Raw genomic sequence first — 24,304 nt, 5'->3', positions numbered from 1 at the left:
AAAAAAAGCTTGATATTTGATGTTTAAGTCTGTATGCTGTCTTTCCTTTATTCTTTCAAGCTTTAATATATATATATTTTAAAAGGAATAGGGCGGAGCCTCCATATATGCCTTCCCTTATTCCTTGGAGGAAGGTGCAGAGTGTTTGTGCAATACAGTGGTGCCTCGCAAGACGAAAAGAATCCGTTCCGCAAGTCTTTTCGTCTTGCAGTTTTTTCATCTTGCGATGCAAGCCCATTAGCGGATTAGCGCTATTAGCGCTATTGGCAGTTTAAGGGCTATTAACGCCTATTAAAGGCTTAAGGGATTAGTGGTTTAGCTGCTAAAAGGCTTTTAGCAGCTTAGCGCTTCAGAAAAAGGGGTTTTGGAGCGAAAAAAACCCTCAAAAAATTTCGCCAATTTTCGTCTTGCGAAGCAAGCCCATAGGGAAATTTGTCTTGCGAAGCGCCTCTGAAAACGGAAAACCCTTTCGTCTTGCGGGTTTTCCGTCTTGCGAGGCATTCGTCTTGAGGGGCACCACTGTATATTGATAATTGAATGTGGATTGATGATGTGCTGTCCTAGTAGTTCCTCTTTCCTACCCAGTCAGTCTTCCTATTTATTCTATTGAATTTACCTTCTGTGTCCCCTCTAAGGAGTTCAAGATGCTCCTTTAGTTCTCATAACAACCCCGCAAGTTAGGTTTATGCCGAGACCATGACGGGCCTTAGTGGGCTTGCATGGCTGTGGGGAGGATTTGAACCTGAGTCTTTCCCCCTCCGGTCACCTGAGATTCCGGCCTCTTCACCGCAAAGGCTCTTCTCTGCCCCATGATGCTGGAGAATCTGCCAGAGCCGCTCAGAGCCCTTCCTCCTTTCCTCCATTTCCTCTCCAGCCTCTGGAGGACAGCTTGATCGCCTTGCGCACCCGGTCGAAGAGGCCCCTGAAGGACGTGCCCCTCGGCCAGTTGGAAGCTGAGCTCCGTGCCCCAGACATCACCCCGGACATGTACGACCCCAACACGGCAGACGACGAGGAGTGGAAGAGGTGGCTGGGTGGCCTCATGAACGACGATGTGGGAAATGAAGGCATGTTCCACTTACTTGGGGTGTGAGTGGGTGGGTCACTAGATTTGACCTGTGTTTTTGTGGGAGGAGCAGTATCTTGAAAATACCATATTTTTCCATGTATAAGACTAGGTTTCCCCCCTTAAAAATAATGTCAAAGATTAGGGGGCGTCTTATACACAGATACATCTCCCCCTCCCATTTTCTTAAATCTGAGTCCTCAGAAATAGTGGGTGTCTTATACATGGGGGCAAGGGACGCGGGTGGCGCTGTGGGTTAAACCACAGAGCCTAGGACTTGCTGATCAGAAGGTCGGCGGTTTGAATCCCCGCGACGGAGTGAGCTCCCATTGCTCAGTCCCAGCTCCTGCCAACCTAGCAGTTCGAAAGCATGTCAGAGTGCAAGTAGATAAATAGGTACCACTCCAGCGGGAAGGTAAACGGTGTTTCTGTGCGCTACTGTGGTTCACCAGAAGCGGCTTAGTCATGCTGGCCACATGACCCGGAAGCTGTATGCCGGTTCCCTCAGCCAGTAAAGCGAGATGAGCGCCACAACCTGTGTCGGCCACGACTGGACCTAATGGTCAGGGGCCCCTTTACCTTTTATACATGGGGGCGTCTTATAGATGCAAAAATTTGGTATTTCACAGAATTGTAGGGTTGGAAGGGACCCCAAGGGTCATCTCCTCCATCCCCCTGCAATGCAGTCATGGTCGTTCTGTTTCCTGGAAGCAAAGGCTCCTCCTCCTCTTGGCTAAGAAGCATTTTCTCTTCCAGATGAGGCCGACGACGATGATGACCCCGAGTACAACTTCCTGGAGGATCTTGACGAGCCAGACACGGAGGACTTCAGGAACGACCGTGCTGTGAGGATAACGAGTACGTTCTCTGCCTATTTTGGTCTGGCTGTTTCATCGCTGCCTGTGTTCGAATTCGTTGGGGAAGGGGCCATAGATCAGGCTTCCTCAGCCTTGGGCCTCCAGATGTTTTGAGACTACAGTTCGCATCATTCCTGGCCACTGGTCCTGCTAGCTAGGGATCATTGGAATTGTAGGCCAAAAAAACATATGGAGGGCCAAGGTTGAGGACCACTGCCATAGAGCATCTGCTTTGCACGCAGAAGGTCCCAGGTTCAGTCCCCAGAATGTCCAGATAGGGCTGGGAAGAGAAGCCCGTCTGAAATCCTGGAGAGCAGCTGTCCATCTCTGTGGAGTCAGTACAGAGGTAGATGGTCTCACTCAGTATAAGGCAGCATTCCTGTGTTGAGTCCATCATACTGGAGACTCAGGTGATGGTGGTTGTTGGTGCACCTTTTCTCCAGAGGCTTGAGGCATGCCGTATTTGAAAAGCCAAGCAATTTCTTCGTAACGAGGTGGTGGCTTCCTGCACTTTGCTCATTGTGTTAAGGCGTTTAAGAAATAGTAGGGTATGGTGCTGACTCGCAGGCTGAATCCCTCTTGTTTTGTATCTTGCAGAGAAAGAAGTTAATGAGCTGATGGAGGAGCTGTTTGAGACGGTAAGGCTCTCAGCTGCCCTTGTATAAAAATTCCTAGCCCTTCGAGAAACTTGCTAACGCAAAAATTTAAAAAAGAGGAAGTACAGTCGACTCACAACTTAATTCGCTCGATGGCAGTTTTTTTGCGCCCAGCGGCTGCACAAATTAAAACACACGCAAGGCAGAGCGTTCAAAAGCTGCTTCTGTGCTGTGGAGAGAGATTTTAAGCTCTCCTCCTCTGCTTACTGAGCTCTGGGAAGGTGTGTGAGAAGCTCCCAGAGCCCAGTAAGCAAAGCAAAGAGCTTAAAAGCTCTCCACCTTGCATTGAGGGCAAGGCCTGCCAGGTGTGCTGGCTTTGGGAAGGTAGGGATGGTTGTGCGTGGACAATTCTGGGGTTGTTCTGATTATATGCAATTGATGCGCAACTCCAGAAAACATAACTGCTGCGCGAGATGCAAGTCATTACCTCTTAAATCTAAGGAAGATGGGCTGAATTTTCAGTGGCGCTCTGGTAGTGGGTGCCCTTCTGTGCCAGCTGAGGCTGTTAATCCTGAGTCTTGGTTGATTTCTCCAAGCCCTTTCTGCCCCTGGCTGTGCCACTGACTTGGGCTGTGTGTTTCTGCTTCAGTTTCAGGATGAGATGGGCTTCTCCAACGTAGAGGATGAAGGGCCAGAGGACGAGGACAGTGCTGCGGAGGCCCGGCCAAATTTTAACACTCCGCAGGTGCTCAGGTAGGATGGGCCGCTCTCGCCCTGCCCCAAGCCATTTTGTTCCTCCTCTGTTGGGGGAAAGGCCATAGCTCAGGGAGAGAGAGCCTTCACTTTGCATGCGGAAGGTCCCAGGTTTACTCCTAGACATCTCCAGGTAGGAGAGGAGAGGCCTCCTTCCTGAACCGCTGGAGAGCTGCTGCCAGTCAGTGTTGACAGTAGGAAGATGGACCAGATTTCTGAGAACCAGACAGAGCCACTTTCAGCACCCCAGGCCTGAGGTTCTCCATCCCTGACTTAGCTGGACACATCCTGAAAAACAGGGAGGAAGTGTGGAATAAAAACCAGTTGGCCGATAATTGACTTGCATGAACTTTTCAGAAACAGGAGAAGTGGCTGGCTATGTGTAGTGGTTTGCGGGAAGGCGGTGGAGGGCTGGTAAGGATTCTGCCACGCAGTTCACCTTCTTGGTTGCTTCTCAGCCCAGGGAGAGGAGTGGAAAGCTGCCCACTTCTCCCCCTTGCATCTTGCAAATGGGGCCTGGCGTTCATCTCCACCAAGGTGGCCGTGGGCAAGCCTCTTTGTCTATGGGGCAGGTTGGCTCAGAGGAAAGCTGACTCTGTTTGGGAAGGGAGGCAAAGGAACCGCTGGGCCTCCGCCATCCTTTCTAGGTTGAGCAGTACTGGAAGGGGGCGGCAAGACCAGCTCTGCCCAGCTACAGTCTGATAACCAGAGTGGGAATGTGTGTGTGGAAGAAAGAAAGAAAGAAAGAAAGAAAGAAAGAAAGAGGCTTCTTGCTTCTCCTGCATCAGACATCCTAATTTGGGGAAAGGGCATCTCCCAGTGTGTAATGGTTCTAGGGGTTGCTCGTGTGTAAGTTGCCGCCACTCCTGGCTACGTTACCTGGTTGAACCCTTTCTGTCTGGACAGCCTCAAGTTTCGTGGCTGCCTCAGTCGCTGGCAGAATCCGTCAGTGGGTGTTTCTTGAACCTCTTCCAGCATAAAAGCTGTTTGACGCCCAGTCTCCTCCTAGTCTCCCTGCGCGGAAGTCTTCTGCGCATGGAGGGTGTGGGCAGCGGAGTCCCCGTACTCTCTCCGCTGGTCTCCGGCGAGGAGTCCTGGAGCCACCTCTCCGATTCCCCCATCTGCCCCCCTTCTCCACTGGTGTTACGCTGATTTCCTTCCCCAGCGGATGGGCTGTCTCTCTCCCTGCTGGGACCCTCTCCGGCATCCCTCTGGAGCCTTCTCTCCGCCTCCAGCTCCGATGGCAGTTCCCTGACACAATGCTAGGCATGTCCTTATGGGCCTGTCCTTTTCCCAAACTTCCTAAGCTGCCTCTTGCTCCTGTGTGGCTCATAGAGCACATGAGAGGCACGTGGTGGCTTGCAGGTCCCTGTTTCATGTTGCCTTTGGCAAGCTGCTCTCTCTCACCCCCCTCCACCTTTCATCTGCAACGTGGAGAAGATGAGAGTGACCTACTGCACAAGGGCACTGTGCCAGGTCCCACTATGTCTTCTTCCCCATGGCCTGTGCTGCGTCCCTTAAAAGCAAGCTTTGATGGTTCTTGCTTGGTTCTTCCGGGGACTTGGGACTGTCTGGGGAACCTGAGTGCTGGATGATTTAGGACAGACAAAATGAAGGACCTCTTAACACTGTGAATAGCTATGGAGTCCCCTCCTCAGGAGGCAGCAGCAGCCACCAAATTGGATGGCGTGAAAAGAGGATAAAGCTAGCAGTGACTACTAGCCACAGTGGCTGTGTTCTGCCTCGGAGGCTGTACACCTCTGAACGCCAGTTGTTGGGACTCAAAAGTAGAGAGAGTGATGGGCTTGGTTTGTGCTTGTGGGCATTTCTTTCTTTCTTAGAGTGCTGGACTAGATGGGCCTTTTGCCCAGGTGGTGTGCGGACTAGGGGGACTAGGCTAGGCCCCTAAATGTTCCCCTGGCGTCACTTTCCCAAACCCAGGAAGCTTCTGCCCAGCTTGGAGGTGCGATGCTCATGTGCGCAACGTCCCCCCCCAATTGCTATCACCAGCTGGCGCCTCTGGCCCTAAATGTTCCCCTACAGAAAATAATTCACTGCATGCCACTGCTTTTCAGGCTGATCCAACAGGGTCCCTCTGATGTTCTGATGAGTAAGAGTGAGGGAGGGTTCTTGCATTCATGCCATGCTGCTGGGCTCCCTGGAGGAATCTGATTGGCCAGCGTGAGAAGCAGGATGCTGGACTAGGTGGGTCATTGGCCTGAGCCAGCAGCCAGGCTCTTCTGATTTTTGTGAGCAAACGTGACCCTGATTTGGACAAGAACAGCCTAGTCCAGCCAAGTCCACAGACAGGATTCTCCTCTCCTGCGGTTTCCAGCAACCCATGTTCAGAAGCATGATTGCCTCTGACAGTGGATGCTGAGCCACTGAAGCTGAGATTGGTAGGATACTTACCTGGGTCTTCAGAGCACCTGCAGCTTTCTCAACGCAAGCCGTCCTTTGACCCTGTGCAGGTTTGAGGAGCCCCTGGCCAACTTGCTCAACGAGCAGCACCGGACGGTCAAGGAGCAGCTGGAGCAGCTGCGCATGAAGAAGTCGGCCGCCAAGCTGCCCCAAGAAGCGGAGAGGCTGAAGCTCCGCGAGAAGCCGGTCCAAACCCTGGTGCTGGATGCCGGGCAGAAGAAGAGGCTGCAGCAGCAGATGCAACAGGTATTGTTTGGAAGGAAAAACAGCACCAGTGGTGCCAGACGAGGAAGGGCTTTCTTCTGTCTCCCGTTTGCTGTCTGATTTTGTTCTGATTTCTCTCTCTTATTTATTTTACATTCATATCCCGTCCTTGGAGTGGCTTGCTAAAATCAGTTCCTGTTCTGCCGCAGCCCTTGACCTTGCAGTCTGAAAAAACCCCCAGCTTTTCCCAAACTTGGGCCTCCAGCTGTTTTTGGACTTCAACTCCCATCATCCCTAGCTAGCAGAGAATCAGGGATGATGGGAATTGTAGTCCAAAAGCAGCCGGAGACCCATGTTTTGGGAAGCACTGGTCTAAAAAGTCATGGCCCATGAAGAAAAAGGGTTGGGGAGGGAAAGTCCACCTTCCATCCCCCACTGTCCCCTCGGTCATGAGATGGTGAGGTGGTTCCCTCCTTTCCAAAAGGGTCATAGAGCTGAAGGCGGAAGTGCGAAGGAGCGGCACCCTTTCCCACTTCCTCTTTCAGCTCAATGTGCTTTCCAAGGCTCAGATTACTTCCACTGGGTCTGACCTTTACCCAGATCCTTTGGGAAAGCGGAGCTTGTGTCTGCATGTGCCACTTATATTGTGGGTGGCTGAACCTGGGGAACAGGGTGGGGTGTCTGCAGTGCTTGCCCCAAAATCCAGATGGGGTGTGTGTGTCTGCAGAGGTCGCTGGCCTCCTGACCTGTGGCTATAGCACCCATTTCTGGTAGGCAGCAACTCAGATTCCTGCATTTCAGTGGGTTGGATTCTCGGGGCCCCTTCCAACTCTTCAACTCTGATTCTTTTCCCTCTGCTCGCAGCACGTGCAGCTCTTGACCCAGGCCTACCTTCTCAGCAGCTGCAACCCCAGCCTGAGCTCGGAGGCCAGCACCACACGGCTCTTTCTGGTAAGGAGTTTGGCTCAGCTTCACCCCGGCAGTCCTTTCTGCTGTCGCACGTAGGACTGAGGCCATGCCTTCCCTCATCTGTGCTTTGTTCTGGTTGGGTTTGGGGCTTGTGTTGAAGAATAGCCAGAGTGTTATTAAATCAGAGGTGCCTTTCGCACAGCTTAGGGGCTTCCACAGTGAATGCCCTCTCCCAGACTGCTGCTCTCCCCCATCCACCACCAGAGTTGGCCATAAGGACTAGCAACTTAGGGTTTTGTTTTGTTTCTTTTAAACCTGAAAGCTAACTAGTGGTCTAGTATCCCACTGGACTTTGGATGAATCTAAAGTACTTTGCAGCATGCAGCTCAGATATAATAAAAGGCAATCTGAGTGAGATGGTATTTTGAAGTGTTTTGGGTTTGTGGGGCAACTGCAGCCGCAAAGGTTTTCCCTACCCCATTTTGTTCGTCTCAGCTTTGATTCCCTGGCATCTCCACCATGCAAGCGCTAATAAGGTTTAGGATGAGAGAAGGCTGGCCTTATAATGAAACAGCCAGGCAGCAGATGCTGAGGTATGTGGGGGGGGGGGGGGGGAGAAGTGAACACTATGGGTGCCCTGCACTAGCCCCTTGAGTGCAGTGAAAGAAGCAGTCCTTTCACCTGTATTGAAGTAACATTCAGCTACCAGTCTAGCTGGCTTCTGTCTAGGCCTCATGGGAGGAGGGGGCCGCTTTGTCCTTCGTCTCAGGCAGCAAAATGTCTAGAGCTGGCCCTGCGCCCTGTCCATCCCTGCAGCTTGGAAGCAGCCTCAGTGAAGGCAAATAATAATAATAATAATAATAATAATAATAATAATAATAATAATAATTTTTTATTTATACCCCGCCCTCTCCGGCCAGAGTCGGGCTCAGGGCGGCTAACACCAGTAAAATTACAATAAAAACATAATAGGGGGAAAAAAAGGAAAAAAAACCAATTTAAAATACAGTTTAAAATGCAGCCTCATTTTAAAAGTAGCCCATAGATCAAAACCATAAGGGGATAGAAACATAAGGGTCAGACTGAGTCCAGACCAAAGGCCAGGCGGAACAGCTCTGTCTTGCAGGCCCTGTGGAAAGATGTCAAGTCCCGCGGGTACCCTAGTCGCTTGTGACAGAGCGTTCCACCAAGTCGGGGCCAGTACTGAAAAGGCCCTGGCCCTAGTTGAGACCAATCTAACCACCTTGCGACTTGGGACCTCCAAAGTGTTGTCATTTGTGGACCTTAAGGTCCTCTGTGGGGCATAAAACCCTCTGTAGGAGTAAGGCATGGCAGGCAGGGGGTGTCATTTTCTGGTTTGCCTCAGGCGGCAAAATGTCTTGGTCTGGCCCTGGGCTGAGAAGCCATTGTGCCCCTTCACCCCCGGTTGCCTGCCGTTTCTTCCCTCTTCTCTTCTCGTTCCATAGACCGAGCTGGATACTTTCGCTCAGAGCTCCGCCATCCTCCGCCAGCCCTTGGGGCCCAAATTCCAGACCACGTTTCAGCCGTGCAATTTGAAGGATGCCTTGCAGCTCATCAAGGACTTCGACTCGCATGTTAAGATCGAATGGAGCCCCCGCAAAGCAGTTAAGAAGAACGGTGTGTAACAGGGTCCCTTGTGCTTCTGGAGTCAACATTTAATTGTCTATTTGAGGCATTTAGGTCTCGCCTTTCCTCTAAGGAGCTCATGGTGTTTTACCCTCACAACAACCCTGTGAGGGGGGTTAGGCCAAGAGATGGCGCTCGGCCCAAGGTCCCCCAGCGAGCTTCATGACTGAGTGGGGATTTGAACCCTGGTCTGACAGGTTCATACTTTGGAACTCCCTGCCAATTGACATAAAGGCATTTGCCTTCACTATTTCTGATGCCCGCTAAGAAACACGTTTGTTTAGGCAATCCAGACATACAGAAGCTGATAGGTATTTTAATCCGTTTTTAGATTAACTTTATTTTAATTGCATTTTGATTTTTTTAAAAGAATACCTGTTTCTAACAGATGTTTAACTGGTTTTCAAGCACATTCAGTGCATCATTTGAAAAATAAGACTTTAGATGTAGCCTTATTGGAGTTCACTGATTGGGTCTGCGTTGCTCCCGGACAGGAGGAAGGAAGTCAAATGACACTGAGGGTCGGTTCAGAGAAAGAGTTCTTTATTTCTGCTCTCCGGAACAGCAGAAAGGCACCTGCGTGGTGTGTCCACAGCAAGTCCAAAGAAATGAGAAATTTCATGCAGTATATATATCCTCCAGGCACCCTCTCCCTCCTTCCCCAGGAATCCAACCACGTCAGCCTATACACGCAGGTTGACATCACATATGTTCCTGCTCCAGTATTCTTAACCATAAAAGGGTATTCCTTCCTGTACTTCTGACCATAAAAGGGTATTCCTGTTCCTACTCTTACCTTGGGGCAAGAGGTCACCAACTCCAAGAACACACTCTGGCGCTGTTCCCGGACTAGGTCTGTGCGTCAGGATGTGAGATAAGCCCTAGACATGTCATCCCTACTCCTACTGGAACAGCCAAGGTCATCCCTTGCTGTGACTGATAAAGGAGAGAGTTTGTTTATACAGCTGTGTTTTTGTTATGCATTTGCTTAACAGCTCAAGTTGATGCATTTTAGAGTGCTCTCTTGGAGAAAGAAGAAAAGGGGGGCGGTTTGAGTCAGTTGTAAACTGACTGCACAGAAACCCATTCCTTAATAGAGCCGTCTTGTCTGAAGGTTGCAACTAGACATTCTCTTTTGGCGTCTGTGACCTTGGTTTAAGGAGACATTCGGCACCTTGCTTTTATATTTGAGTTTCTAACACTGCAGATGGTCCCTTGGGTGGGGCTTGACTTCAGCAAGTGGCACTGTGTATCTTCAGCTCATCCTTCTGATTGCTGCCTCTCCTCTCCTCTCCCCTCTTGCTCCTTCCTTCCTGACGGTTCTTCCTACAGTGAGCGACTTTGTTTGCCTGCCAAAGCAGGTTGCGTGGATTTTGGCCACACGGAGGGTCTTCATGTACCCAGAGTTGCTGCCCACCTGCTCCTTAAAGGCCAAGCTGCCCCGGGACAAGATTATCTTCACGAAAGGGGAAGACAAGTAGGTGCTTAGATCCGTGTATGCAACCCTTGGGGCGAGTGGTTGTGGCAGCTTGGAGGGAGGGAAGACCTCCTAGGAATCGGAAGATCCACCTTTATTCCAGGCTCTGCCACCACCGTGGTCTTCGTATGTTCTTGGGACTCCCGAAACTCCCAGCCAGCATGGCCAATGATCAGGGGTGATGGGAGCTGCAACCCCCATCTAGAGTCGGGTGGTTCAACACACGGCCTGACTGGCTTTCCCCTCTGTCTTCTCTCCGCCATCTCCGCCAGTTTGTTAGCCTTGGGACTGAAGCATTTCGAAGGGACGGAGTTCCCCAAACCTCTGATCAGCAGGTACCTCCTAATGACCAAGACAGCCCGCCAGCTGACAGTGCGGATCAAGAACCTCAATATGAACCGGGTCCCCGACAACATCCTCAAAGTGAGTGGGGCGCCAGGTGGCTTACTCTCTCAGCTGAAGCTGAAAGGGTTGGGGTGCGGGTATGAGTGCTCGGCCCCAACCTTACTTGGGCTATCAAGTAGTAGGCGTAGCTGGAGCCGGGGGGGGGGGGGCAGGGAAGGAAGGCTAGCCCAGGGTTTTCCCAAACTTGGGTCTCTACAGCTGTTTTTGGACTACAACTCCCATCACCCCTAGCTAGCAGGACCAGTGGTCAGGGATGATGGGAATTGTAGTCCTAAAACAGGTGTAGTTTGGGAAAATACATTATTGTATATCAATATTTTGTTGGAAGCCGCCCAGAGTGGCCGGGGAAACCCAGCCAGATGGGCAGGGAATGAATGAATGAATAATTATTGTTAGAGCTGAACTCCTTCCTTTCCTTTGCACCCTGCCCCAGTGGAAGTAAAGGCTGCGGCCCTCCAGATGTTGCTGGACTACAACTCCCATCATCTCTGACCGTTGACTAGGACTGATGGAGCTCAGCAACATCCGAATGGCCACGGACTTGCTTCACAGCTCTGTAGGTGCATTGAATATGTGATCCCTGATAGGTTGGAATATGATTGGCGTAAGACGGGGGTGGGGAGCCTGCAGCCCTCCAGGTGTTGCTGGACTTCCATGGTCCCTGACCCTTTGGCCATGCTGGCTGGGGCTGATGGGAGCTGGAGTCCAGCACCATCTGGAGGGCCTAACAGGTTCTTCACCCCAGGATCAGAGAGAGCCAGACTGGTGCAGGGAGTCCAGAACTTCCCTTTTTTCTCTCTCTCTTCGATTCTCAGCACTATAAGACGACGAAGCAATTGCCTAGCCTGCCGAAGCTTTGTGACGAGATCCAGCCTGGGGAATGGAAACCCCCCGTGGAGCAAGAGGAGCATCGTTTGCCCTTCTGGTTGAAGGTATTTCCTCCTTTGAGGTCGGGGACGAAGCTCAGTGGCAGAGCATCAGGAAGTCGTTAGGTGTTTGGGATGTTTTTGCTGAGATTCCTGCATTGCAGGGGGTTGGACTAGATGACCCTGGGTTCCTTCCAACTCTTAAGATTCTATTATTCTAAGTCCTAGGTTCAGCCCCTCTCTGAGTATGGGCTGGGAAAGACAATCAGTGTCAATCAAAGATGGGGAAGCTGTGGCCCTCTAGAGGTTGCTGGGCTCTACCTCCCATCATCCCTGACAACAGTGGTACCTCGGGTTACATACGCTTCAGGTTACATGTGCTTCAGGTTACAGACTCCGCTAACCCAGAAATAGTGCTGCAGGTTAAGAACTTTGCTTCAGGATGAGAACAGAAATCATGGTCCAGCAGCAGCAGGAGGCCCCATTAGCTAAAGTGGTGCTTCAGGTTAAGAACAGTTTCAGGTTAGGTACGGACCTCTGGAACGAATTAAGTACTTAACCCGAGGTACCACTGTATTGGCCACACTGGCTGGGACTGATGGGAGTTGAAGTCCCCTAGCGTTTGGAAGGAAAAAGCTTCCCCATCCCTGAGCAATGGTGAAGACAGTACTGAACAAGACACAGTATAAGGCGGCTTCTGAAGGGATTGAACAACGAAACTTTTGGTCCTGACCCCTTTCTTAGCCCAGACCCTCCATATTCATTGCTGGTCCACATAAGGACAGTTCCACGCTAAATGGAGCAATGGTTTCATTTTGTGTAAGGCAATTTTCCTTATGTTGCTGTTCCTTTTATGCAGCACCATGAGGACTGGAAGCTTACTTTATTTCCAGGGGAAGGACCATAGCTCAGTGGCCAAGCACATGCATTGCATATATAGAATCACAGAACTGTGGAGTTGAAAGGGACCCGAGTGTCATCTAGTCTAATGCAGGAATCTCATCTAGATAATACAAGACAGATGGCCACCCAACCTCTTCTTAAAAACCTCCAAGCAAGGAGATTCCACCACCTTCCAAGGCAGTCTGTTTCACAGCTCTTGACATCAGAAAGTTATTTCTGCTGTTTCGTTGGAATCTCCTTTCTTGTAACTTGAAGCCATTGGTTCGAGTCCTACCCTCCAGAGCAGGAGTAAACAAGCTTGCTCACTCTTCCATGGGGCAGCCCTTTAAGATATTTGAAGAAGGCTATCCTACCTCCTCTCAGTCTCCTCTTTCCCAAGCTAAACACACCCAGCTCCCTCAACCGTTCCTCCTAAGGCCTGGTTTCCAGACCCTTGATCATCTTGCAGACAGTCTGAGATTCAATCCCCAGCGTCTCCACGTAAGGCTGGGAAACGTGTCCGTGCCAAAAGTCCTGGAGAGCCACTGCTAATCAGTGTAGACATATACTTCCCTGTATATACTAATAGGCTGGGCTCAGGATGAGACCTGGGGCCCCACGATGCATAATTTACCCCTTGGAACACACTGCCACAAGAAGTGGTGAAGACCACAGTAATAGAGCTGAGCTACATGGGCCCAGTGGTCTGACTTGGTGTAAAGCAGCTTCTTGCAATCCCTCACCTGCTCTTGAGGTTCAGAAAAGTCCTCCTCCATCACCTCGCTAATCTCTCTGCTTTAGGCATACTGTATTTTTCGCTCTATAGGACACACTTTTCCCCCTCCAAAAATGATGGGGAAATATATGTGCGTCCTATGGAGCGAATGCAGGCTCCTTGGCTTCAGCGATAGCAACGCGAAGCCTCTGAAGCGCAGAGGGAGAGCTCCCCCCGCGCTCTGGAGGCTTTGCGTTGCTTTCGCTGAAGCCCCCGGAGCGCGGCGCGAACTCCCACTGTGCTCCGGGGGCTTCAGGCAGCTATCCGCAAGCCTTCGGAGCACAAGTTCCCACTGCGCTTCCCGCAGAAGTTCCCGCTGCGCTCCGAAGGCTTGCGGATAGCCGCCTGGAGAGCGAGAGGGGTCGGTGCGCACCGATCCCTCTTGCTCTCTAGGCTTCGCTTCACTGGAGAGGCGCTGCACAGTTTTCCCTCTCTGCGCAGCGCCCCTTCAGCGAAGTGGGAGGAGAAATGGAAGGGGCTCCGTATCTCCTGCCGCTTCGCTGAAGGGGTGCTGAGCAGAGAAGGGGAGAACTTTAATTTCCTGTTCTCCCCCTCCTGTGGTCCGGTGCGTCCTATAGAGCGACAAATACGGTAATTTTGTTTTGGCTCTTTCCCCTTCCCTGCCCCTTTCATGTTGTTTCTTCCTCCAGGCCAGCTTGCCATTCATCCAGGAGGCACTGGAGCAAAGCGCTGGAGCTGTGTCCAGCTTCCCTGGCTCCGATCATGACCTGGGTAAAGCGGGGAGGGATCCTGCGGAGACTGCGAGGGATGAGAAATACCCCCTGCGCATGCCCGAGGGTTTGCAGCTGATCCTGAGGCCCCTCACCAGCCGCATCTGCCGGAAGGCCTGGAGGCGGCAGAGACAGGCCGCCGCCAAGCCCCTCCCTGTCCGGCCGGGCCTTTGCCTGCTCCCCGCCGGCACCAACCACTACCTGAAGGTGGGCGCCCGGCAGCCTCAGCCAGAAGCCCCTCCCAGCAAGCCTCCCGGGCGCGTCCCCCGCCTGATTCAGCCTGCTCCGCTGGTGCAGCCCTTGCCAGGGGGAATTCAGCACTTGAGCCTTCTGCCGGCCACAGGGAGCAGTGCCAGCTTTGACCTCCAGGGGGTGCTTTCCGCTCCGCCCCAGTCCGGCTCCACGGCCTGCTTGGCTGCCGCTCTGCCCCAGAACTTGGTCTCCTCCCTGCCGCTCGCCTTCCAGACCAAGATGATCCCGCCGGCGCTGCCTGCGACGAAGGTCCGAAAGCCTAGCACCCCCAGGGGCTACCAGAAGAAGAAGAGCCCCAAAGCCACTCCCCTGTTCAAGCCCTCTCCCCTCCTGCACCCGGCCCCGGTCATCTTCACCGTCCCGGCCGGTGCCGTGAAAGTGGTCGGCATCGCCAATGGCTGCAATGTCCTGCACCCGTTGGCCTCGAGCGCCGCAGGCAGCGCTGCTCAGCCCATCCCCATCACCACCTTGCTGGTCAACCCCAACCCTTTCCCGTGCCCGCTAAGCCAGCCGCTAGCTACCCCTCCCGCACCGTCGCTGGTGGTGACGACAAATGCCACCGGCTCCCCTGTCCCCACGTCCGCCAAGGATTCCGTGTTCGTGAGCCCGCCTGCCGGCGGAATCGCATCCCCGGAGCCGCAAGAGACGTCGCCGTTGGTCTCCGCCAGTGAAGACGGCGGCCGGTGGTCGTCCGATCCTGACCTTGGGGTCCAAGGAGAGACTCCCGTCGAAGGGTTCGGGGAACCGAGTGAAGGGACGTCTGCTGATCTGGGGACCCCAGGGCCCTTTTCTTTGCCCGAGATGGGGGAGACCGTGAAGGTTGAAACCGAGAAACCCAGAGACCTCCCTCCAGTGGCTTCCCCCGTTCTGGAGGAGCTGAGCTCCGCCGGCAGCCCGGTCAGAGAGGAGCTGGTGTTGGAACTGGGGCAGGAGCTGGATGTGGAGCCAACACCGGAGGGCGCCACTGAGCAGAAGGAAGCTCACAGCAAGCCGGGCTCCGGCCAGAACGAGGAGAGAGGCCAAGGCGACGGCCTGCAGAGCGCAGCTGGCGTGGCGGAAAACAGCAGCAGCAGTGGTTCTCCCGAAAAAGCCTACAGCTCTGCTGCCGGAGGGTCTGATCCTGGCGCAGCCTTGGAGAAGGATCTGTCCACCGCAGGCAGCCGTACCGTTGGGGGGATTCCCGCCAGGCAGGAGGCACCTGCAGGCGAGAAAGAGGGGCCGGAGGAGGAGGAGGAAGAGGACTTCGATGATTTCACTCAGGATGAGGAAGATGAGGAAATGTCGTCCGCCTCGGAGGAGTCGGTCCTCTCCGTACCAGAGCTGCAGGTAGAGCTGTTTTGTCCAAGGGGGGCGGGGGGACAAAACAAAAAAATGTGGTGGGGAGAGACATGTTTTCTGTGGAGGCACCAGGGCCCAAGAGAAGAGGAAATGGCCCCGGGCCTGCTTTCCTTTCCATGGGGCTCCCTGCGAAGAGAGAGTGGATGGAGTATGGCCTCTGCTTGGATGCCCTATTCCACCTATGGAGAAGCATAGAATCTGCTGTGTAATGTGGATTTCAGTGTATCTGGATTCTAGATTTTCATTTTTCTAGTATTTGTGTGAAATAAGCAGAGGTACACATGAATGTACCAGCCTTCTAGTTCTTATGGTTGTGGGATATACATTTCGCTGTTCCTTTCCCTTCCTTTCTCTTTCCCCAAACCATTAGAACAGGGGTAGGGAACCCTTTTCAGCTCACGGGCTGCATTCTCTTCTGGGCAGCCTTTTGAGGGCCGCAGGTCATTGGTGGGTGGGGCACATGCAAAAGCAGAAAGGGCAGTGAATGTAGATTTTGAAATTATTTCTCTCTATATGTGTTGTTTTATTGTCAAATGGATTTGGGGTGTTCTGTGGGAAGCAATTAGGAAATGATAGAAAATAAAATGAAGATACATTTGCCATCCTATTCTTGCATGGGTTTCGCAGAGTAGTCTGAGTGGTGAGTCTCACACATTGGGCTGGCAGGGCAGAAGGAAGGGAGCCCAACAGTAGGTGGCGCCAGAGGCAATCGGAGACAGAGCAGGGCCAATGGATGGCTGGAGGTATCCTCTAGTGGTGGCTGGTGCCAGCTGTGGCTAGTGGGGTGGAAGGCAGGGAGCCCAACAGTAGGTGGCGCCAGCGACAGGTAGAGGTGACTGATACTAGTTTTGTTCCTCCTAGCTGAATTCTACAAGGGCAGTGCTAAGGGGAGGAGGCTGACAGCCAGTGCCTCCCCCTAGATTGGCTGTAAGTAAGGAGGTAGGGGCTGGCTAAGAGCAGGCTTAACCTGGTGGGCAGTAAGGAGCCGCCTCTAGCCGCCTGGCAAGCTGCTTCTTCGCTAGGAGTCACTGCCTGCCCCAGCTGAGTTCCAGCTTCATAGCTAGAATGGACTGTGATAGGAATTTTATGGTCTTAGACATATGGTAATGTTCATAAGTGTACCAACCAAGCACATACATAGATCAGCACAGAAAGACCGACCTGGAACCAAGCCTCCCCATTGTCTTTTCCTTCACAAATCCTGTCTTAAGCGTATGTCTGTGTTTGAATAGGGTGTGAGCCTGTGACCTGGCCCAGGAACTAAGTATTTATCATTACAAAAGACTGGCCAGGCTACCCAGGAAACCGAATCAAGTAGCCTGCCAGACAGGAGATAAACAAGGACAGGAGAAAAACAACATTCAAATTTCTGTTTAGACTGCCTTTTCTGTGATGTAGGTATGATGTATCTGAGGGGTGGTCTTAGGTTACACCCCTTCTGTGATTTATGTATGATGTTTTTTGGGGGGGTCTTGATCTACAGGATGGGAATTTCAAAAGTCTTTATAAGGCCTTGCATGCCATTTTTCTAGGTTCCTCCTCTCTCCTGCGGGTGAGGGGAGCACCCTGTTGCAACAGATCAATAATGATCAAGCTTACTAGCTGCTTTGCTTCTCAATATTCTCTGGTTGGCCTCTGTTATTCTCTCCTACCAATAGGGAACCTATGTAAGGACTCTATATGGGCTCCTGGATACCCTATAAGGGAAAAGGGCAATTTTTTGTTTACAACAGGACATTGCTGCTTCTTCCAGAGGGTGGGGCAGATGAGGCGGGAATTATGAGAGCTGACAAGATGCTTTGGTCCTTGTGCGCTACAGGAGACGATGGAGAAGTTGACGTGGCTGGCCTCTGAGAGGCGCCTGAGCCAGGAGGGCGAATCCGAGGAGGAGAATTCGCAGGAGGAGAACTCTGAGCCGGAGGAGGAGGAGGAAGAAGAGGAAGAGGAAGGCGAAGGGGAGAACTTGGAAAACTTGCAGAAGGAGGACGAAATGGCCGACGAGGTCGCAGACCCCAGAGACGGGCCGGCAGAGTCTCTCGCCCTCACTTGCGCTGCCCCGGAGGTGGAGCCCAGCAGGGACGCCCCAGGTGAGTCGCAGGCGGCAGAATTGGGGAGAGGACCTGGCCCCGTCTCCTTGGGACACCTAGGAACAGAGCAGGTTGGCTTCTGCCAAGGCTAACCATTGGTCCATCTAGCTCAGTGTTGTCTACACTGACTGGCAGTGGCTCTCCACGGTTTCAGGCAGAGAGTCTCTCCCAGTCCTACCTGGAGATGCCATTGGGGACCGATCCTGGGAATGTTCTGCATGCAAGGCAGATACTCTACAATTGAGCTATGGCCCTGTCCCAAGACAAGTTGAAAAGTGTGTGTGTGTGTGTGTGTGTGTGTGTGAGAGAGAGAGAGAGAGAGAGAGAGAAAGAAAGAAAGAGAGAAAGAGAGAAAGAAAGAAAGAAAGAAAGAAAGAAAGAAAGAAAGAAAGAAAGAAAGAAATCCCCCTTGGCCTGGATCTCTTAGAGGGAATCAGGACTGAGGGATAATAATAATAATAATAATAATAATAATAATAATACAGTGGTGCCCCGCAAGACGAATGCCTCGCAAGACGGAAAACCCGCTAGACGAAAGGGTTTTCCGTTTTGAAGGTGCTTCGCAGGACGAATTTCTCTATGGGCTTGCTTTGCAAGACGAATATGTCTTGCGATTCCTGGGGGGTTTTTTTCGCTCCCCACCTACTTTTTCTAAGGCACTAAGCTGCTAATAGCCTTTTAGCAGCTAATCCGCTAATCCCTTAAGCCTTTAATAGCCGCTAATAGCCGCTAATCCGCTAATGAGCTTGCTTCGCAAGACGAAAAAACCGCTAGACGAAGAGACTCACGGAACGGATTCTTTTCGTCTTGCGAGGCACCACTGTAATAATAATAATAATACAGTGGTACCTCGGGTTAAGTACTTAATACGTTCTGGAGGTCCGTTCTTAACCTGAAACTGTTCTTAACCTGAAGCACCACTTTAGCTAATGGGGCCTCCTGCTGCCGCCGTGCCACCAGAGCACAATTTCTGTTCTCATCCTGAAGCAAAGTTCTTAACCTGAGGTACTATTTCTGGGTTAGCCGAGTCTGTAACCTGAAGCGTATGTAACCTGAAGCATATGTAACCCGAGGTACCACTGTAATAGTTGTTGTTATTATCAGTATCATTATTTTGCCTTGCATCCTAAGGTCTCAGAGCAGGTTACAGCATTAAAGCACAATATTAAAATCAAAATCTCACAAGACAGTATGACCCAGGTTTTGCTCCCGTTCATTCACTTCGCACATCCAGATGTATTTGCTCCTTTTTGTTCTGCTTCTTCCTGCCATGGGAGGGGGCTGTAGCCTGGAGGGTCACCTGGTCTCTCCCCGCCCCCATGTGCTTGAATCGAGATCTGCCACGCAGAAGGTGGCAACCCTGGAAAAGTGGGACACGCAGCCTCTTCCACTTACTGCGGTCGGGTTGCTTTCTGTGTTTTTTCCAGGAGAGAGCACCAAAGCACCGGGCAAAAGCCGCGGCTCCCACCGAGCGCGAGCGAAGAGAGGCCGGGCTCGTGCCAGCAAAGACACCTCCAAGCTGCTCCTCCTCTACGACGAAGACATTCTGGAGAGGGACCCCTTGCGGGAGCAGAAGGACTTGGCCTTTGCCCAGGCTTACCTGAGCAGGGTAAGGAGGGGCCTCCTCACCAAGTGCAAAGTTGGATGTAGAGTTGCAAGCAACCTTAAATCAGGAGACAGTTCCAGATGTTCATCAAACCAGAGAACGCCTAGGTCCTGTAGACCAGATGTGGCCCCCGATAGCTCTCTTATCTGGCCCTCGGGACTCTTCCCAGGCCAAACCTCTTCAAAGCCCACTGCCCCTTCCTTCAGGTGCTTTCTCCTGGCTGGACCACATCCTTGATGGTGCCTCTTGCTTCTCTGAATGTGGGATTCCCAGCGAGAGACGCATACTGCCCCGGCAGTGGAGGAAAACCATAGCCATCAGGGCTGGCAGCCATTGGTATTCCTCTTCTAAAGCCATTCCTCTTCTAAAGCCATCCATTCGGTGGCCTTCGCTGCCTCCTTTGGGAGCGGCGGGTGCCTAGCTCTGCAATGAAGCCTGTAGGCTTGTGTAGTTGCTTTGGGATTTGGGGTTTGCTCTGCGCACGAGCGACGTTTCTCTGAGCTAAGGACGGCGTCTTCCTTCACAGGTGCGCGAGGCCTTGAGGAACGTCCCTGGCAAGTACGAGGAGTTCCTGCACATCATCTACGAATTCGAGAGCAACGCCCAGAAGCAGACGGCCGTCGACCTCTACGCGGGGCTGCGGAACCTGCTAAGGGACTGGCCGCAGTTGCTCACTGACTTTGCTGCTTTCCTCTTGCCCGAGCAAGCCCTGGAGTGCGGGCTGGTATGTAGATATGCTGGGGCAGCTGGGAATTGGGAGTTCAAGGATGGCTCACTCGGTGCTGCTGCCATGAATCGGCACCCCACCTTACGACTTGACCTTTAAAGCCCTAAACGGCCTCAGCCCTGTATATCTGAAGGAGCGTCTCCCTCCCATCGTTCAGCCCGGACGCTGAGGTCCAGCTCCGAGGGCCTTCTGGCGGTTCCCTCACTGCGAGAAGTGAAGTTACAGGAAACCAGGCAGAGGGCCTTCTTGGTGGTGGCACCCTCCCTGTGGAACACCCTCCCATCAGATGTCAAGGATCCTCTTATTCCTTGATTCTCTATTCCCTTTCTCCCTTTCCTCTTCTATGAAGAAACACTTTCTGGGACTCCACATTTAAATTCTTCCCTGGTCTCCTTGCTGGCCTTAGTAGGACCTAGTAGGGCCAACTTGGCGAGTTAGCCCTGGTGACCATTTGATGTCTACTGACTGGGGTTTGTATGGACCCCATGACCCCATGACCCCTGAATTTTTGAATTTTATTGATGCTGTTTTATGCTGTTTTTAAGTCGTATTTTAATAAATATTTATATTTGAGGAGGGCGGGGTATAAATATTAGTAGTAGTAGTAGTAGTAGTAGTAGTAGTAGTAGTATGGAGATAAATAACTATACAGCTTTTAGAAGACATCTAAACAATGGTGGGACTTCAGGTAGTAGATATGTGAAGTGGGCCTCCACACTCAGGGAGTTCCCATCAAAGGCAGTATTGTATGTGAATCAACAATACGTTCTTCCAACTATATCAAAGGGAAGGCAGCAAATAATATATTTTTTTCAAACTTCCTGTATATGGAAAGTTTTAATGTTTGATGTTTTATTATGCTTTTGTTGGAAGCTGCTTGGAGTGGCTGGGACAACCCAGTCACGTGGGTGGGGTACAAATAATAAAAATAAAATTATTTTATAAAATTTTATAAAATTATTACTACTGCAAAGTTACTGGGGCCACAAGTGATCTTTAAAAAGGTGTGTGATTGCCCTTCGCATGCTACCCCAGCCTCACTTGGGAGCTGCTTCTCCCTGATGCCTTCTCACATGACCAAGGGCTGCACTGAAGGGGGCAGATTTCCCACCTGAGTTCTGTGCCCTGTTATAAATTAGTTTTTGTATGTGAGGTTATGATGTCTAGCTTATTGGGGGTCAGGGGCAACACTGGGCACCTGCTGATCTCTTGGAAATCTTACTTGCCCACCCCTCTGGCTTCTGACATTCCCCTCCACCCCCAGTATTTGCCCACAAAACTAGAAGTACAGTGTATCTTTTCAGCCATGTGGACTAGAAACTTTGCTTGTTAACAAAAGCTGAGATTCTGAAGGCTCTGACTTCTTCTGAGCAAGCAGACTGGGGCATCTGTTGCTTGCACTGTTGTCTGGGTTCGAGCGAGAGGGCTGGTAAGCAAGCAGGTGGCAATTCTGAAGAGGAGGGGCAGGACCATTGGGCTCTTTACTGGGCTGAGGGGCATCAGCAGGTACCTGATTCTGCTGGCATCAGCTCTCCTCTCTGTGTGGTATAGCTTCACTGATCTGCACCTGGGTTTGTTGCTTGCCACCTGCTGGCCAGGTAGGGAATTTCACTTTTGGAGCTCCCCCCCCCCGGAAGAAAAGAACCCAGGTGGTGATTGGACAGTGCCAGTGAGGTCAGGATGGCACATGAACAGTGAAGATTGTTTCTCTTCCTTGGGGCAGTTTGAGGAGCAACAAGCTTTTGAGAAGAGCAGGAAGTTCCTTAGGCAACTGGAGATCTGCTTTGCGGAAAACCCTTCCCACCACCAGAAGATCATCAAAGTGCTGCAGGGCTGTGCAGAGTGCCTGCCCCAGGAGATAATCGAGGTAAGCAGACCTACGGGGGCTCATGGGAAATATGCTTGTCCTCTCTGTGTCCTGTCCCCTCAGCAAATTCTTGCTTTGGTGAAATCTGGGAATTGCAGGCTTTTTCTTGTGGCTGAAATACAACATTGCTGCAAATTTTGGTTTCCTGGCTTGTATGTAACATGGATATACAGGTAACGCTCCTCTTAAGCTTAATTTACTTATGTGATTGCAGCTTTGTGGGACTGTGGGGAGAAAATGAATAAATGGAGAGCTGAGGAAACCCATTCTCCACTCATTTATTCCCCTCCACCCATGCAAAGCTGCGATCACAGAATTATCTAGCTTTGGGAAGGTGTAATAGGTAGCAGGGCTCATTTCATCACATTCGCTGGAGGCCCATTTCCACCAAGCTCCTCCTGCCCCTGAACCGTGCTAGCTGGTTAATCATGAAGGAAAAACCTACCGTATTTTTCGCTCTGTAAGTTGCACGTGACCATAAGATGCACCTAGTTTTTAGAGGAGTGAAACAAGAAACAAGAAAGCAATGCAAAGCCTCTTGAGCAAAAGAGGCAGGAGCACTCCTACTGCGCTCAAGAGGCTTTGCGTGGCTATCCCTGAAGCCAGAAGAGGGATAGAAGAGGCTTCTGGGAAAGCTGCGCAGCCTCTTCAGCCAGAAGCTAGAACAGCGCTACGCAGCTATCCCTTTCGCTGTTCTGGCTTCTGGGATAGCTGCGCAGCCTGCATTCGCTCCATAAGACGCACACATACATTTCCCCTTACTTTTTAGGAGGGAAAAAGTACGTCTTATAGAGCGAAAAATACGGTACATTGAAATTAGTGCCTTTGTTGGATGTTGATTTTCCTCTGCCCTCCTTTGTCCTTTTCCCTTGTGTGTGTGTGTGTGTTGTTGTTGTTGTTTTTGTATTGTAAGCCTGCAGGTATGGGCTGCCTTGTTTCGATTGTGTGTTCTGGGAGCCCTTTAGGCTGAAGAGTGGGGTACAAATGCTCTAAACCAATACATAAGAAGGGATTGAAGAAAAAAGACATTGGACAAATGCTGCAAATGTTCCACAGAGGGGTGGGCAAACAGGGTTTGGCCAGTAGGCTGGATCCTAAGCTTCCCTCCACCCTGGTTGGCCATTTTGTTATGGGGGGTGGGAGGCACCTATCATTCAGGTACCAATCGCCCCTCTCCTTATTTTGTTTACTTTGAATGTCTGTGCAGTTGAAGACCCAGATGTGGCAGTTGCTGAAGGGGCACGACCACCTTCAGGATGAGTTCTCGGTCTTCTTCGACCACTTGCGCCCGTCGGCCAACCGTCTGGGAGATTTTGAGGAAATCAACTGGACGGAAGAGAAAGAGTATGAGGTGGAGTTATCCCTTGAGCTTCCTGGGCAGGTTGGGAGAGGGGGCACCTCCTTTTTGCACGGCTTTCCAGCGTGGTGTAGTGGTTAAGAGCGGTGGACTCGTAATCTGGGGAACCGGGTTCGCTTCCCCGCTCCTCCACATGCAGCTGCTGGGTGACCTTGGGCCAGTCACACTTCTCTGAAGTCTCTCAGCCCCACTCACCTCACAGAGTGTTTGTTGTGGGGGAGGAAGGGAAAGGAGAATGTTAGCCGCTTTGAGACTCCTGAAGGGGAGTGATAAAGCGGAATATCAAATCCAGACTCCTCTTCTTCTTCTTTCCGGAGTTGCGGGGAGAAGCAGCTCTGAGCTCCGATAGCAACGGTGGGGTGTGTGGAATTTTAAGCTTCCCTGCATCCCAACCACGCTACCTGACAACGGCTCCTGTGCTTCTTTTCCTAGTTTGATGGATTTGAAGAGGTGTCCTTGCCAGATGTGGAGGAGGAGGAGGACCCCCCCAAAATCCACGCGACTGCGAAAAATAAGAAGAGGAAGGAACTTGGGGGGCAGAATATTGACAAGGTGAGGCTGGGGGAGGCCTTGGCGCGAAGCACTCCTTTTGAGAGCTCCTTCTCCCTGCTGCCTGTCCTGCTGAGAGTTGCTCCTCTTCTCCTCTTGTGTGTGATTTCAGGAGTCTGAGTGGGCCGAGGGGGCCAAGGAGTGCTGCTGCTCCTGCCATGAGGGGAGCGGCGACCTCAGGCTGAAGAGGAGCAAGCGAAGGACATGCAGCCACTGCAGCAGCAGCAGCAGCAACAAGGTCAGTCCACAGCAATGGCAGAGGGAGCGGGAGACTCCGGGGCTTCAGCTCAGCGCACTGGGCCATAGATCAGAGGTAGAGCTTTACATGCAGAAGGTGACATGTTCAGTCCATCGTCTCCAGGTAGATTCACATTGGAAACCCTGCAGAGCCCCTGCCAGTCAGTGTGGACAATACTGAGCTTGATGGACCAATGGCCTGATTCAGTATAAGGCAGCTCTCTTGGTTCCTATGTGTGTGAGTTCATCTGTGTGTCTCTCCCTTGAAGGCTTGAAAAGGCTTCAAGTGCTGATTCTGTTCAGCTTACACAACAACAACAACCCTGTATCGGGAATTTTTTGACCACTAATGTTTTACTTTTTTAAAAATGTGCTGTAAGCCAGCATTTCCCAACCTTGGGCCTCCAGCTGTTTTTGGACTACAACTCCCATAATCCTCAGCTAGCAAGACCAGTGGTCAGGGATGATGGGAATTGTAGTTCGAAAACAGCTGGAGGCCCAAAGTTGGGAAACACTGCTGTAAGCTACCCAGAGTGGCTGGGGAAACCAGCGTACAAATAATAATAAAATTATTATTATTACTTTATTTAACTGAATTTGCATGCCCGTTAACTGTAAATAAAACCTCCAAGAGGATTACGAAGATAAAAAGTGCACTGAAATTGCCGGTGAAAATAAAGGTCAAACACTAGTTT

The 24,304-nt window shown here is 51.6% G+C and overlaps 1 protein-coding gene across 1 annotated transcript in view; it reads left to right on the top strand.

Annotated features, from left to right (window-relative positions):
• GON4L (gon-4 like) overlaps positions 1-24,304 on the top strand; it is a 43,680-nt gene that overhangs the window by 14,788 nt on the left and 4,588 nt on the right. Inside the window, exons 11-28 of the mRNA XM_083418461.1 lie at positions 875-1,067; positions 1,823-1,924; positions 2,521-2,561; positions 3,169-3,272; positions 5,744-5,939; positions 6,762-6,848; positions 8,273-8,444; positions 9,786-9,930; positions 10,203-10,353; positions 11,151-11,267; positions 13,509-15,167; positions 16,999-17,266; positions 18,694-18,875; positions 19,399-19,596; positions 21,323-21,466; positions 22,674-22,817; positions 23,256-23,375; positions 23,485-23,610. Of these exons, the coding sequence (XP_083274587.1) occupies positions 875-1,067; positions 1,823-1,924; positions 2,521-2,561; positions 3,169-3,272; positions 5,744-5,939; positions 6,762-6,848; positions 8,273-8,444; positions 9,786-9,930; positions 10,203-10,353; positions 11,151-11,267; positions 13,509-15,167; positions 16,999-17,266; positions 18,694-18,875; positions 19,399-19,596; positions 21,323-21,466; positions 22,674-22,817; positions 23,256-23,375; positions 23,485-23,610 (4,149 nt within the window). The remainder of the gene's footprint in view (positions 1-874; positions 1,068-1,822; positions 1,925-2,520; positions 2,562-3,168; positions 3,273-5,743; positions 5,940-6,761; positions 6,849-8,272; positions 8,445-9,785; positions 9,931-10,202; positions 10,354-11,150; positions 11,268-13,508; positions 15,168-16,998; positions 17,267-18,693; positions 18,876-19,398; positions 19,597-21,322; positions 21,467-22,673; positions 22,818-23,255; positions 23,376-23,484; positions 23,611-24,304) is intronic.

Source organism: Podarcis tiliguerta, assembly GCF_965153285.1.
Source record: "Podarcis tiliguerta genome assembly, chromosome: 16".
Lineage (NCBI taxonomy): Eukaryota > Metazoa > Chordata > Lepidosauria > Squamata > Lacertidae > Podarcis > Podarcis tiliguerta.
This window is presented reverse-complemented; position numbering and strand designations above follow the sequence as displayed.